Below are 14,145 nucleotides of genomic sequence, written 5' to 3'. Positions count from 1 at the left end.
CTAAAGGTTTGTTGAGTATTCTTAAAGCGGGGAGTTGTAGGCATAAATTTAGGAAATTTGGGAGAATGGCTTTGAATTTATGTGACCCAAAATACCTTTATGTAAAGTGCTTTGGATCGGGCCCAGGCAGGCACGCAATAGATAGAGAACTTGAGGAGGAAAAAAAGATCGGGCCCAGGCGGCGGGCAACAGACAACAAGCTTGGAATACTGGTTGATAACCTTGAGGGTGTAGTTGATAGAAAAGGTAATTAATTACTAGCGAGTAATGTTAGGCAGAGTACAAAGTTAACTCTGTGGTTGCTGGAGGGAATAGCAGTTGAATTTAGAAGTAAGTTAGGATGCAATTGTATTACTGTAAATGATTTAATTGATGATGTAATTTTCCTTTTTTGCCTGATGGTACTAAGGGTATTTGTATATTGTATGTAATGATTGATTGCCCAGTAGGGGTAGTTTTGTTTTGTTTTTTAGATATTAAGAAAATTGGTGTTAGCTGCATAGCATTTTATGTACCATGCATTTATTTACAGAGTTAAATTTATGTTATGTGTTTTTTGTTTTGTTTTGTGGTGTTTGTTTGTTTGTTTTTTTCTGGCCAGGATTGTTTTTTGTGTTTTATGTGGTTTATGTTGTGTTTTTTCTAGGACCCCCCCCTCCCTCAGTGTCAGTTTGATCGCCTGACATCTGAGGGATAATTTGGTAATAGAAGTTTGCCACAAGTTGGTGTGCTATTGAGTAGGGGGGAATCCTGTAGAATTTACACCATTTATTTGTTGTGCTTTGTTTTTGTTTGGTGTTGTTGGGGTTATGTTAAGAATTGCATGGTTATATAGGTTGGCTTTATAAAGTTTTAATTTTGGTTTGTGATAGATTGTGGTGTTATGTTGTTATAAGTTGGAAATGTTTTGCTAATGTTTTTATCCCTTTTTTTTCCCCTCCTTTTTGATTTTGGGTGGAGGGGGGAGGTGTTGAGAATATTTTGCTAGCTTGGCAGTTGGTAGTGTGGGAAGCTAAGATGTTTAGGTTTTTAGGATGGGTTAATTAGGCTTTGAGCTTTGTTTTGAGAAGTTGGCCTTGGCTAGTTCTATGAAGTTACAGCTGCGGGTGTGTTAAATTTGTTAACCAATTAGCAACTGCTTGCTTGCCTGCTTTAAGAGTATAAAGAGCATGCTGGAAATGAATAAAGTACTCTCTGCTTATGATCACATGGGTTGTCAGACTCTGTCCCTGCTCCTCTGCGATGCAACAATAGAGCTGATAACATTTTCAATAAAAAGAGTCCGATTTTTTTAAAAGATTTTAAAATAATTTATAAAACACTTTTCTTCCTAAAAAGGCCAATTTTTTCCTACAAAAAAATTAATTGAAAAATGTTGACCAGCTCTAGTCCCTCTGAAATCAATGAGGTGACTCGAACAAAGAGAAACTACTCAAGTAAAATTTTTATGGTTGGGTCCCATGAGACAAACTCTAAAGGTAAAAAGGAAACGCTTTCTAATTGCTTATATGCAAATATTTGCAGACCAATTTAGCTGTTATAAAAATACTAATCTGAGGTGCATATTTGAATTTGCACATAAAAAACCTGGCTTAATTTAAAAAAACACAAAGAACTGGGCAAATATTTTAAAATCAAATTATTTAGATATTTCACTTTTACAACTGGATACTGTTACTGGCACTATTTTGAATTCAAGTAATGTTTATACAATGTCACCTTCAGTCTATGGGGCTCTGATGAGCAAATGCTGTAAGACGGGGCCCTTAGATAAGATTAGTTCCTGCCCCAAACAGCACATAGTCCAGGGTCCCAGGCTACATATGTGCCTACTTTACTCACAAAGTAGCCTAATTGAACACAGTGGAGACACACACAAATAAAGTCTACTTACATGCTTAAGTATTGTCAGGAGCAGGGGCTAAGGGCCCTATTCTGTTTCCATTTAATTCAATGGGAAAATTCCCAATGACTTCACTGGAAAGAGACTGAGCATCTCCTGGAAGGTGGTGATTGCTCTCAAATCCTGCTTATATCAGCATTTGCGAGGAAGCCAGTGGCACCTAGTAAATGGAGGCGTTGAATGAATAATACCAGAAGGAATGTTACTGTACATAGGGCCCCTTTTAAAGCAATGGCCTAAATACACACTTACATAAAAGGCCATTCTAGTCTCTTCAGAGATGAGTTGTTGGTTTTTTAAACTGTCTGAATATGTTTACTGTAGACACAAACCTCTGCCTGTGTAAAGGCCTCAGTACTCTGAATACCTCTCGACCTTCTGTGAATGCCTTCACCTGGCTCCAAAGAAATCATTAGTCAGTTCTGCTCTCCTGGTTTCTATAGGGAGTTATGTTTTTTTTATGTGGTGAATAATAATGAAAATTCTGAATAATGGCCCAAAACTGTTATACTGGAGTAACATGATATTGCTGCAAACCCGTTTAGAGGAAAAGCCCTGTATTGCCAGGCCCTCTGAACTGTGGATGTCATTACTTCTTCTTGGAAAATTAAGGAAGCTGAATTAACTAAAGGTGTGAATTTGAAGTGTATCAGTTAAAACTTAAATTTCAAGCCCTTTTGCCCATGGGCTGTTTCTTATTCTGTTTGTACAGCACCTAACACAATGGGGTCCTGATCCAGGGCTGAGGCTCCAAAGTGCTACGATAGCACAAATAAATAATATAATTATAAAGTACATTAAAGCTCCAGGTGGACAGTCTAATTCACATGGATGACGATAAAACGAACTAAGGTCACTTAACTTCTGAATGATCGTGTCCACACAGGGGTTTAATGCACTTTAACTAAGGCACTTTCCATTCACGCCTGTAGTAAATGCAGCTTAACTGTCCTGAGGCCTGGTCTACACTTAAAAGTTAGGCCAATGTAAGTATGGCACTCGGGTGTGAAAAATTCACGTCTGAGTGCCGTAGTTAAGCCATCATAACCTCTGGTGTGGATGCAGCTAGTCAAGAGAAGAATTCTTCCATTTATCTGTCTGCCACCACTCAGAGAGAGAGATTGCCTACAGCAGGGGTCGGCAACCTTTCAGAAGTGGTGTGCTGAGTCTTCATTTATTCACTTTAATTTAAGGTTTTGCCTGCTGGTAATACATTTAAATGTTTTTAGAAGGTCTCTTTCTATAAGTCTATATATTATATAACTAAACCGGACTGTGCGGGGCCGGCAGCCGGGACCCCAGACCGGCAGTGGGCTGAGCCGCTCAGCCCACTGCCGCTCAGAGGTTCCATCCGCCGGCTCCTGCCAGCCGGGATCCCACTGGCTGGACCCACTCAGCCTGCTGCCGGTCTGGGGTCCCGGCCCTGCCCACATACAGTGGGTACCTACCTTCTCCTTGGTTCTGGCCCATTCTCTTCCTCTCTCTGCCCTGAGCTGAGGGTGGGGGTGCACTGAGCACAGGGCTGGGGGTGAAGGGTTTGGCCAGGAGCTAGAATGAGGGAGGGGGCCCAGGTTTGGGGCAGGAGGTTTGGGTGTGGGGGCACTTCCCTGGGCAGCTCCCATTTGGTGTGAGGGGTGCAGGTGGGAATGGGGGGGTGCAGGAGCTCCCATTTGGTGCTCGGGGTGGGGATGTGGGGAGGGCTGGGGATGTGGGGGGTGCAAGAGTCAGGGCAGAGGGCTGGGGGCATGTGAGGGGGGTGCAGGTGTCAGGGCATGTGTGGGGGTGCCAGAGTCAGGGCTGGGGTGGGGGGGGGGTGAAGGACTTAAGCAGAGGGCTGGGTGTATATGAGGGGGGTACAGGGCTCAGGGCAGGGGCTGGGGTGTGTGTGGGGCTCAGGGCAGAGGGCTGGGTCTGTGTGTGGGGGGGGTCAGGGCAGAGGGCTGGAAGGGGTATACCCCTGTTCCACCCCCCCCCCACTTCCCCAAGGCCCTGACCCTGCTGCTTCTCTGCCTCCGCCGGGAGCAGCGAACATGCTGACTCTGCTCCTTCCGGACCCCATCCCTTGCAAGGGCCATCAGCTGATCAGCCAGCAGGGAGGGAGGGACAGAGCGGCGGAGGAGGGGCAGGAACCCAGCACACTACGGGAAGAGGCAGGGGAGCCGGCAGGACCAAGCTTCTGCCCTCTACCCCTTGCCCCCCTGCCCCCGCGGCGGGGGAGGGGGGCAGAGAGCGGAGAAGAGCAGGCCGGGCCAGGCTGAGCAGGATTTTTAATGGCATGCTGCTTCCTGCTGGGATTCCGGCCTACAGTGATGGAAAAAACCCTTCCCTCATAGGAAACGTCTACACTATTGTTGCCGGCCCAAAAGGCCTGAGGCAGCAAACAGTGATTCGTTGCCCGGAGTGCCTCGCTCCAATTAGACACACCAGGGTGGAGAAGCAAAAAAAGTTTATTTGAGATCTCAAAGCGCGTGCTTGGAGACTACGTCTCAGATCAAGCACACCCCAGAAAAGCAGCTCTCTGTCTTTATACATGATCTTAGCTAAGCATGTCTATTACCCCCAATGCCCAGCTTCCCCCTCCGCCCCCCTCTTCTCCCTCCTTTTTAGTTCCCATACAGCAAATACATTATGAAGCAGCAATTACTCTAAACAGGTTAGATCATTCTTGGCAAAAAACATATTATCTTGTTAGTAACTTTTCTTGACCGGTCATTCTGTTTTACTCCCTTTAGCCAGGTGCAAGCAGGCTGTATAATTGCCTTCTGGTACTGATAACTAGTTGCCACACATTCCATTCTTTCCATCTAGCCTGTGGGGTTAATTAAAGTTTAAACATGGAAGCGGTTCAGACAAGCAGAGGCCTAATACAGGGAGCCTTCATTGGCACTGTCATTTTCCACCCCTCTGTCAACACTGGGTCATGCCTGGTGCCACCAACAATTCCCTCCTTTGAGAATACTCAACAAACCTTTGGCTGAGTGTTCTCATATACTGTGGACAAAACGTAATTGAGTTCTATGGAGCTGGGGCTGTCAATGAGAGGGTACATAGGGACCTTCGGGGCACGGGGGGTACAAAGTTTACGGAGGAGCAGTTAGAGAGATTAAACTCTTGGGCAAAGCAAATCTTCAGGTTCTCATACGTATTTGACTCTAATTTGTTAGGGGTTCCCCTCCATCCCGCATGTGCCTGGGGAGAAACAGGAGTCAACGAGAGGAGTGTTCCCATAGCAAAGAGTAACATTGTGGCAAACCCTAGGCCTGGATCCATACTGGGCCAGTGATCCTAAGGCCTAACAATTACAATTCCCCAAATACCCACAAAATTACTACTACTAACAACAAGCAGATTAAAAACAAAAGGGACCAGGCCCACAGGTTAGGCTGGCCCTGTGAAAATAAACACAGCCAACGCTCAGAGTGTTCACGGGGAGTGCGCTGTAACTGTCCAAAGGGGTCACAGGGCATTCCCAGCAGGCCTTACTGTCGCCTGAATAACAGCTTAAGTTCCAAATCGTCGTTGGCAGTCTTCTCCGCAGGTTGGACGGTCCACCGTTCAGGAGCTGGCACTGCTTTCAGACGGGAGTAGTGGATCCAGTTCTTGTATCCCTTGACCTTTGCTGCTGTGTGGGTGATCAGCAGGACGGTGTGAGGTCTCTTCCACTTCTCTTGGAGAGGCTCGTCCTTCCAGGTACGAACGAGAACGGAGTCACCAGGCTGCAGGGAGTGGACAGGGGCATCCAGCGGGAGAGGCTGCAAATCTTTGGTATACCTGTGGAGAGAACAGAGAACAGCAGACAGAGAGCACATGTACTGAGATAAGAAACCGCAGCCTACCTCCCATTCCCCTAACAGAACCGGTGTACCATTTATAGGCTATGCCCTCCCAAACATAATCTCGAAGGGACTAAGCCCTAACCTGCCCTTTGGGAGAGCACGAACTCGGAGCAAAACAAGGGGTAAGGCATCAGGCCACCGAAGAGAAGCCTCTTGGCAGACCTTTGAGAGATGCCGCTTGAGTGTCTGATTAGTACGTTCCACTACTCCACTGGCCTGTGGTCGCCATGGAGTGTGGAGCTTCCAGGTGATTTGTAGAACATCCGAAATCCCCTGAATGACTTGCGATGTGAAGTGTGTTCCATTGTCAGATTCCATCCACTGGGGGAGTCCAAAGCGAGGAATGATTTCCTTGACAAACTTGAGAGCCACTGTTCTGGCAGTGTTGTTTCGGCATGGGAAGGCTTTAGGCCATCCGCTGAATCGATCCACCATGACAAGGAGGTACCTGAACCCTTGGGTTCGGGGGAATTCAGTGAAGTCTACTTGCCACACCAATCCTGGCCCTGGGGTAGGTTCCAGAGTGGCTGGTGGCACTGACACTCCTGGTCGAGGGTTGTTCTTTTGACAGACTAAACACTCAGCCTGTACCTGGGAAGCCAGGGGTCTTAATCCAGAGGTTAGAAAATACTTATTCATAAGCTGGGTGAGAGCCTTCCTTCCAGCGTGAGTGGTCTGATGTAGTTTCTGTAGTACTGGCCGTATTAGGCTTTTAGGTAGGAGGATTTTTCCTTCTGTGGAGTGGAGCCATCCCTCCTTTTCCTGGAGCCCAAGGGAGTCGGCCAGATTCCTTTCTTTACGAGAGTACTGAGGGGCTGGGAGCTCACCCACTGATGGGATGAGGGCATGCACATGGGCCTCCTCAGCTTCCAATGGTTCCAGGGTGGCAGCCCGCTTGGCTTCCCTGTCGGCCCTGGCATTGCCCTTGGCTACGTCCTGGTCTTCTCTTTGATGAGCCTTGCAGTGCACCACTGCTACCTCTGAGGGGAGCTGCACCGCTTCCAGAAGCCGGAGAATCTGTGTCCCATGCTTGACCGGGGACCCCTGAGCTGTAAGCATTCCCCTTTGTTTCCACAGACCAGCGTGAGCATGCAATACCCCAAAAGCATATTTTGAGTCAGTAAAAATATTAACCCGTTTGTCTTTTGCCAGTTCAAGTGCACGGGTTAATGCTACAAGTTCAGCAAGCTGGGCAGATGTTCCAGCAGGTAAACTCTCTGCTTCCACTGTATCGTAGAGGGTCACAACAGCATAGCCAGCCCTCCTTTGCCCATCTATGACAGCACTGCTCCCATCAGTATACCACTCACAGTCTGCATTTGAGAGCGGTTGATCTTTTAAATCTGGACGGCTGGAGTACTGGGCATCTATGATTTCTAAACAGTCATGTTTCTGCTCCTCTGTTTCTGGTAACATAGTGGCTGGGTTGAGGGAGGGGCAGGTCTGCAAGGTAACTTCAGGATTTTCTAGGAGTTTAGCCTGGTACCGAGCTACCCGAGCCTGCGTGAGCCAGAGACCACCCTTAGTGTCCAGCAGGGCTTGAACCATATGAGGGGTATACACCTGCACAGTCCCCCCCAAAGTCAGTTTCTCTGCTTCACCAAGCACTAGGGCAGTTGCCGCGACAGCTCGCAAGCAAGCTGGCCACCCCTTGGCAACTTGATTCAGTTGTTTAGAGAAATATGCCACAGGACGTTTTCAAGTGCCTAATAATTGAGTAAGCACCCCTAGAGCCACTCCCTTCCTTTCATGCACATACAGTTGAAACGGCTTAAAGAGGTCTGGAAGACCGAGTGCTGGAGCTTCCATTAGCTTTCTCTTTAATACTTTAAATGCCTTGTTAGCTTCTGAGGACCAGTGAAAGGGGTCGTGATCCATTCCCTTAACACATTCATACAAGGGCTTAGCCCACAGTCCGAACTCTGGGATCCATATTCTGCAAAAGCCTGCCATGCCCAGAAAAGCCCTGAGCTGTTTACGATTGCTTGGGATAGGAATTTGACAGATGGCTTCCTTCCTCTCGTTTGAAAGCTGTCTCTCCCCCTGTCTTATGTGAAATTCTAAGTACTGTACTTCTGAGAGGGCAATTTGAGTCTTGCTCTGAGCTACCCGGTATCCTCTGAGTCCAACAAAGTTCAGGAGGCTCACAGTGGCGTGGAGGCAAGGGGTTAATCCCACCGCCCCTATTAACAGGTCGTCCACATACTGCAAGAGGAGAATTCCATCCGGAGTATTCCACTCCTCCAGGTCTTTGGCCAGAGCCTGGCCGAAAAGCGTGGGGGAGTTCTTAAATCCTTGGGCTAACACAGTCCAGCAGAGTCTTAACCCGTTCATTAACTGCCCTCAGGTCCTGGACCAGCCGATAGGTGCCATTGGGCTTTCGAACAGGCAGGATGGGGGTGTTCCAGGCTGACTGGCATTCTCGCAGTACCCCGTACTTCAGAAACTGATTTATAGTTTCCTGCAGCCCTTCTCTGGCCTCCCTCTTTATCGGATACTGCTTGATCCGCACCGGACTTTTTCCTGGCAGGAGCTGAACTTTAATGGGGGTGTGATGTGCTGCCTTTCCTGGGACCCCCGATGCCCATACTAGAGGAAAAACCTGGTCCTCCCACTGGCTCCACTCTGGGGCTTGCATGGCTGAGGGCTCAACTGCAAGAGTCATTATCCAGGCATTCTCTGGGGGCAAGGTGAGGGTGATTTCATCTTGGGTGAAGTGCAGGGTGGCACCTAAGCGACAAAGCAGATCCCGTCCCAGTAGAGGCGTTGGGCAGTCGGGGAGGTAAACCAGCTTGTGGGAGAGAGTTCTGTCTCCCAAAGCACATTCTGCTGGGGCATACACTGGACATTTGATTCCTTTTCCTGTAGCGCCGACCACAGTGAGGGAATCTGCCACAGGCAGCTGGAGGGGTTGATTTACAGCGGTTCGAGCTGCTCCAGAGTCTACTAAAAAGTCTATTTCAGAATTTCCCACCCGCATTTTTACTCGGGGTTCCGGGGGCAGGATAGTCCGTCTCCCCTGACACCCCTAGTCTTGATTTTCTGCTGCCATCATAGGGGTATCTTCCCTCTCGGGGCACTCATTTTTCCAGTGTCCCTCCTTTCGGCATATGGCACACTGATTGCGACCCAAACGCCTTTCCTGTGAGCCAGGGCGCCCACGTCCACGACCTCTCATCCCCCGGCCCCTTCCACCTCCTTCCTGAAACTTCCTCTTGTTACTGGCCTGTACTGCTGCAACCATCATCTTCACTTGCCTTTTTTCCTTCTCTTGCCTTAGCTATAACCTGATTCCTCTCCACTTCAGACAATAGGGTCCTCATAAGGATATTACAGTCATCCCAGTCAGGCTTGTGACTGGCAAAACATCCCTCAAAAACCGAAATAAACTTGCTGGGATTCGTGGAGAATTCCCCTGCCTGTGCCTTAAAGGCTGCTAAGTCCACTGGGTTAAAAGGCACATGTGAGTAAACTAGCATAGTAGTGGCCCGGCGCCCCTCTGCTCCCGGGCGAGCCACCACAGTCTCAGTAATCAACGGATAAAATCCCACTGAAGGAGCAATCTCTGAAACCTGAGGCACCTGGTCTTTATACGGTGGGGGTGTAGGAGCCGAAGGGGACACCGACTCTGCCATTACAACCGGGGAGGGGTTCGGGGAACTAACAGTGACTGCCGAGCCTGTCGGAGTCAGATTACACTCTTGCAACAGATCTGACCTATCTCTCAACAACATAAACAACTGTGCATACATAAATTCATTCCACTTATTCATTCGCTGACAAAACAAAGCTAATTGAAGGATCGTGTTGTAATTAAGTGATCCCTCCGGTGGCCACCTTTCCTGGCCCTCTAGCTGATACTGAGGCCAGTTTACTGTACAGAATCTTTTCAGTTTACTTTTAGTCAATGGATCTTTTTCAAACACTTTCCAATTCATCAGAATGCATTCTAAGGGTGTACACCGTACCCTGCCTGTACTCTGTCCCTGCCCCATACCTATGGGAAGACACTGGGCGTCCCCAGGTCTTAACAGGCAAACAAAAGGTTAACAGCACTGGACTGTTCCTACCTTATTCACGAGACCGGTTCCCCACCGTCGCCCGTAGCTGCTTCTCCACTATCTGAGCGCGTTGCACCGTAGTGCCCTCCGGGGTCGACCACACCGCGTCTCCGCCGAGGCCCCCGATGAAGTCACCGGTGCGCGCTAGGCATCGGTCGTCGCCGCAATCCGTCGACCTCCAGGAGGGGTCCGGGCAAGGCTAAATTTAGCCTCAAGCCCACCCAGGGACGCCAAAACTGTTGCCGGCCCAAAAGGCCTGAGGCAGCAAACAGTGATTCGTTGCCCGGAGTGCCTCGCTCCAATTAGACACACCAGGGTGGAGAAGCAAAAAAAGTTTATTTGAGATCTCAAAGCGCGTGCTTGGAGACTACGTCTCAGATCAAGCACACCCCAGAAAAGCAGCTCTCTGTCTTTATACATGATCTTAGCTAAGCATGTCTATTACCCCCAATGCCCAGCTTCCCCCTCCGCCCCCCTCTTCTCCCTCCTTTTTAGTTCCCATACAGCAAATACATTATGAAGCAGCAATTACTCTAAACAGGTTAGATCATTCTTGGCAAAAAACATATTATCTTGTTAGTAACTTTTCTTGACCGGTCATTCTGTTTTACTCCCTTTAGCCAGGTGCAAGCAGGCTGTATAATTGCCTTCTGGTACTGATAACTAGTTGCCACACATTCCATTCTTTCCATCTAGCCTGTGGGGTTAATTAAAGTTTAAACATGGAAGCGGTTCAGACAAGCAGAGGCCTAATACAGGGAGCCTTCATTGGCACTGTCATTTTCCACCCCTCTGTCAACACTGGGTCATGCCTGGTGCCACCAACACTATGGTGCTACAGCCGCAGTGCTGTAGCTGTGCCTCTGTACTAGTGCCCGTAATGTAGACATGGTCTTAGTGTTCCCTTGTAGACAAGCCCTCTGTTTGTGTTGCAATACCTGAGCACTGGGGACCAATGATGAAGGCTAGGATTTTATCTCAGTTATTTTTAGTAAAAGTCATGGACAGGCCATAGGCAATAAACAAACATTCACAGAGTCAGTGACTTTACTAAAAATAACCGGGGGGAGGGGGCAGGGCTAGGTTGGGGGAGGAATGGTATCCATGTGGGGAGGGGGGGTATTCACAGGCCAAACACTCTGCCATGGCAGGGGAACAGCCCTGGCTCCAGCGGCCACAATGGGGGCCCAGCCATGGAGGGTGCACAGCCCCTGCTCCGGAGCTGGCCGCAGCTGCAGCATAGGAGCATGGCCTCAACTGCAGCCCCCAACATGGCCCTGGGAAGCCGTGAGGGGGGTGCACAGCCCCTGCTGCAGCCCCCGCCAAGCCTGGGAGGCCGTTGGGCTGGGGCTGCAGGGTCCTGGTTCCAGCCAGCCCAAAGCCATAGAAGTCACGGAGGTCCGGTAAAGCCACAGAATGTGTGACTGCCGTGACCTCCGTGACTAAATCGTAGCCTTACCAATGATAATGTGGTAGCATTAACTCTGACTCGGGCCTCACTTTGGTCACGTAGTGTGTATCAGTTGATTCCCCTGGAAATGGAGCGTTGTCTCCTCCAAAATAGGCACTTGGTATGTGCAGTGCCTACCTGTAACGGTCTTGAACCCTGTATTATGGCTAAGAGCAACTTGGGTCGTTGGAATCTGGATGCAGACAGTCACTGATCAGTCGTTGAGCAAATCAAGGCTAGGGTAACTGATCACTTTGATTTGTGAATAAGAGAAACTGCGAGAGTGGCTCTTGCTGGGGGCCGGGCTAACGTCCCTCCAAGCCAAGGCCAGTCTAGACATCCCGGCTTGGGCAGCACCTTGTTTTCTTGCCCAATAACAATGCTTTGTTTTTGGCATAGCACTGGGCAGGACCCCTGCTAAATGAGGCATTAACTTTCCCACCCCTAGTCTATTCTAAAAGGAAACCACATCATATGCAGACCATGGGAGTCAAAATGATTTCAGCAACCCCAGCCTCATGTGGGGTTTCCCTTTGGGAAATATGGTCACCCGACACAAGGGGGTTGTAACTGCTTGAACAATCCCAGTATCTAAAGCAATGTAGATAGCGGGGAACAAAAACTATGTGTAGACAAGTCCTAATATGGGGTGAAACTTGACCCTAACTAGGCCTGTCCAGATCTTTCTGATGGTCTAGCTCAGTGATTCTCAGTCAGGGGTACGCATACCCCTGGGGGTACGCAGAGGTCTTCCGGGGGTACATCAGCTCATCTAGATATGGCTAGTTTTACTACAAGCTACATAAAAAGCCCTAGTGAAGTCAGTACAAACTAAAATTTCATACAGACAATGACTTATTTACACTGCTCTATAGACTATACAATGAAATGTAAGTACAATATTTATATTCCAACTGATGTATTTTATAATTATATAGTAAAAATGAGAAAGTACGCACTTTTTCAGTAATAGCACGAACCATGTATATATAGTTTTCTAGTTCTCATAATATTGTACTTTAAGATCTGATTAGGAAGTTTCCATGTCAGATATATTGTTCCCCTACTAGTCTCCCATGGTGCCTATTCCAGATTAATGCAGTCTTGTTGTAGTTATGTAGATGGAAATATAACTTTCTATTTCAGATTTTAAAGTTCATGAAGCAGGCGGAAATCAGACTTGTAGTTATGAAGACCATTCTAAAATGTTTCTTGCGGTTTCAGCAATTATTTTGTGTAGTAACAGGCATATATAAATCCCTCACTCCTTTGGTAAAATTCTACCTTGCACTGCGAACACGTGTATATATATCAACATCAAATGTGAAAGAGTATAACCGTTGAGAAGGTAGAAATCTTCAGAAATGGCCTAACTGTGCTCTAAGCCTATAAACTATTGAATGATAGAGTCTGGGAAGCTGAATTTATATTTCTTGGCGTCAGAACTAAGGCTGTTTTGATTTCTTAGGTGTGATGGAAATGCTCTTGATGAAAGAGTGGTGATTTAGATAAAGATTGTACATGATCTTTAACTCTGGATTTCTAGTATTTTTAGTGTTTGTGTTACTTAGGAATTGATTTCCTCCACCTTAACTCCAGGCTTGCTGATTTTTTCTTCAGCAGCTGTAGCTACAGATTTTTGCTTTACATGTTCTACATCAATGTTACATGTGCGTCCATTATATGATGGGGAAGCTGTTAGCCACGGCTCTAGCTAAAGCTGCCTCAGGAATGTATAGGTGTAAATCCTCCTTGGGATCTCCCTAGAGAAGCAGGGCTCTGGCCCTAGGGGTGTATTGATGCCTGAGGCAGATCTCTCTCCTGGCAGGAGTTGTTCTGCGATCTGGCTCCTGCTCTGTGTACAGTTAGTGAGAGAGAATAAGAAACCTGTCACCCCCTTACAGCAAGAAAAGGGCCCTGGTCTTGACTTCTAGCCTCCTCCTCTCCGCAGCCTCCTACCCCGCAGGCCCCTGCCCTGGACATCGGCGCTGAATGACAATGGGCAAAGTGCTGTCCCACTGGCGGAACCGGCACAGGCCAGCTTTTGTGGCCTGTGCTGGCCGGGTGCGAATGCGGACTGGAGCGGGATCTCGGCTTGAGCAGCCCCGGGAGGCAAGATCCCGGTCCATGCGCGGCGGTGATGTCCTGCCACTGAACTGCCCGGGCTCAGCGGAACCCAGCAAAGTGTGCGAGGGGGCGACGCCTCTGCAGCAGCCGCCTTCTCGGCTGGGCCTGGAGCCGAGGGGGCGATCGAAGCTGGCCAACGAGACCCACCCCCGCCCAGGCGGGTTCAGCCCAAACCCAGCCACGTTCCCCTGGGCGGGATCGCTCAGTCCGCAGCAGCAGCGCCTGGGGAAAAGCCACTAGCCAAAGCCCCCAGCCAGCGCCCGGAGGCTGCACCTGCAGAGAGCGGGTTCAGAGCCTGCCCTGCTGTTTGTTCCCGGCCCCTGTTCTGGTACTAGGTCGATTCCCTGTCAACTGCAAGGTTTCCCCTCCCTCCCAGCTCCCCGCAAGGCAGAAGAGCCAGCCCGCCTCAGGCTAATTACCAACGGGGTTGTGTGGTTAGGGAGGGAAACATGGTTACATTAGGGTGACCAGACAGCAAGTGTGAAAAAGCAGGACAGGGGGTGGGGGGTAATAGGCGCCTATATAAGACAAAGCCCCAAAGAATCAGGACTGTCCCTGTACAATCGGGACATCTGGTCACCCCAGGTTACACTGACCCTCCCTCGGGTTAGATCCAGACAAGACAGAGCCCAGTGCGAACTGAGCTTACACCTGCCTGTTAGCGCGGGGGCTGGCCGGGCTCGGTGCTTTTCCTGGCTGTCCCCATTAGCCACCTTTGCCGGGTTCAGCCCTTTCCCCTGATGGGACTTCAAGGTAAGTTTCCTGCCC

General features: G+C 49.0%; 1 protein-coding gene across 1 annotated transcript in view; it reads left to right on the top strand.

Annotated features, from left to right (window-relative positions):
• LOC123359651 (kinesin-like protein KIF20B) overlaps nt 1-13,246 on the top strand; it is a 47,521-nt gene extending 34,275 nt beyond the window's left edge. Inside the window, exon 15 of the mRNA XM_045001123.1 lies at nt 13,202-13,246. Within this exon, the coding sequence (XP_044857058.1) occupies nt 13,202-13,246 (45 nt within the window). The remainder of the gene's footprint in view (nt 1-13,201) is intronic.
• The last annotated feature ends 899 nt before the right edge of the window (nt 13,247-14,145 follow it).

The sequence above is a fragment of the Mauremys mutica genome, unplaced genomic scaffold, assembly GCF_020497125.1.
Source record: "Mauremys mutica isolate MM-2020 ecotype Southern unplaced genomic scaffold, ASM2049712v1 Super-Scaffold_100166, whole genome shotgun sequence".
In the NCBI taxonomy this organism is placed as follows: Eukaryota; Metazoa; Chordata; order Testudines; family Geoemydidae; genus Mauremys; species Mauremys mutica.
The sequence above is the reverse complement of the archived record's forward strand: the minus strand, read 5'-3'. Positions and strand labels throughout refer to the sequence as shown.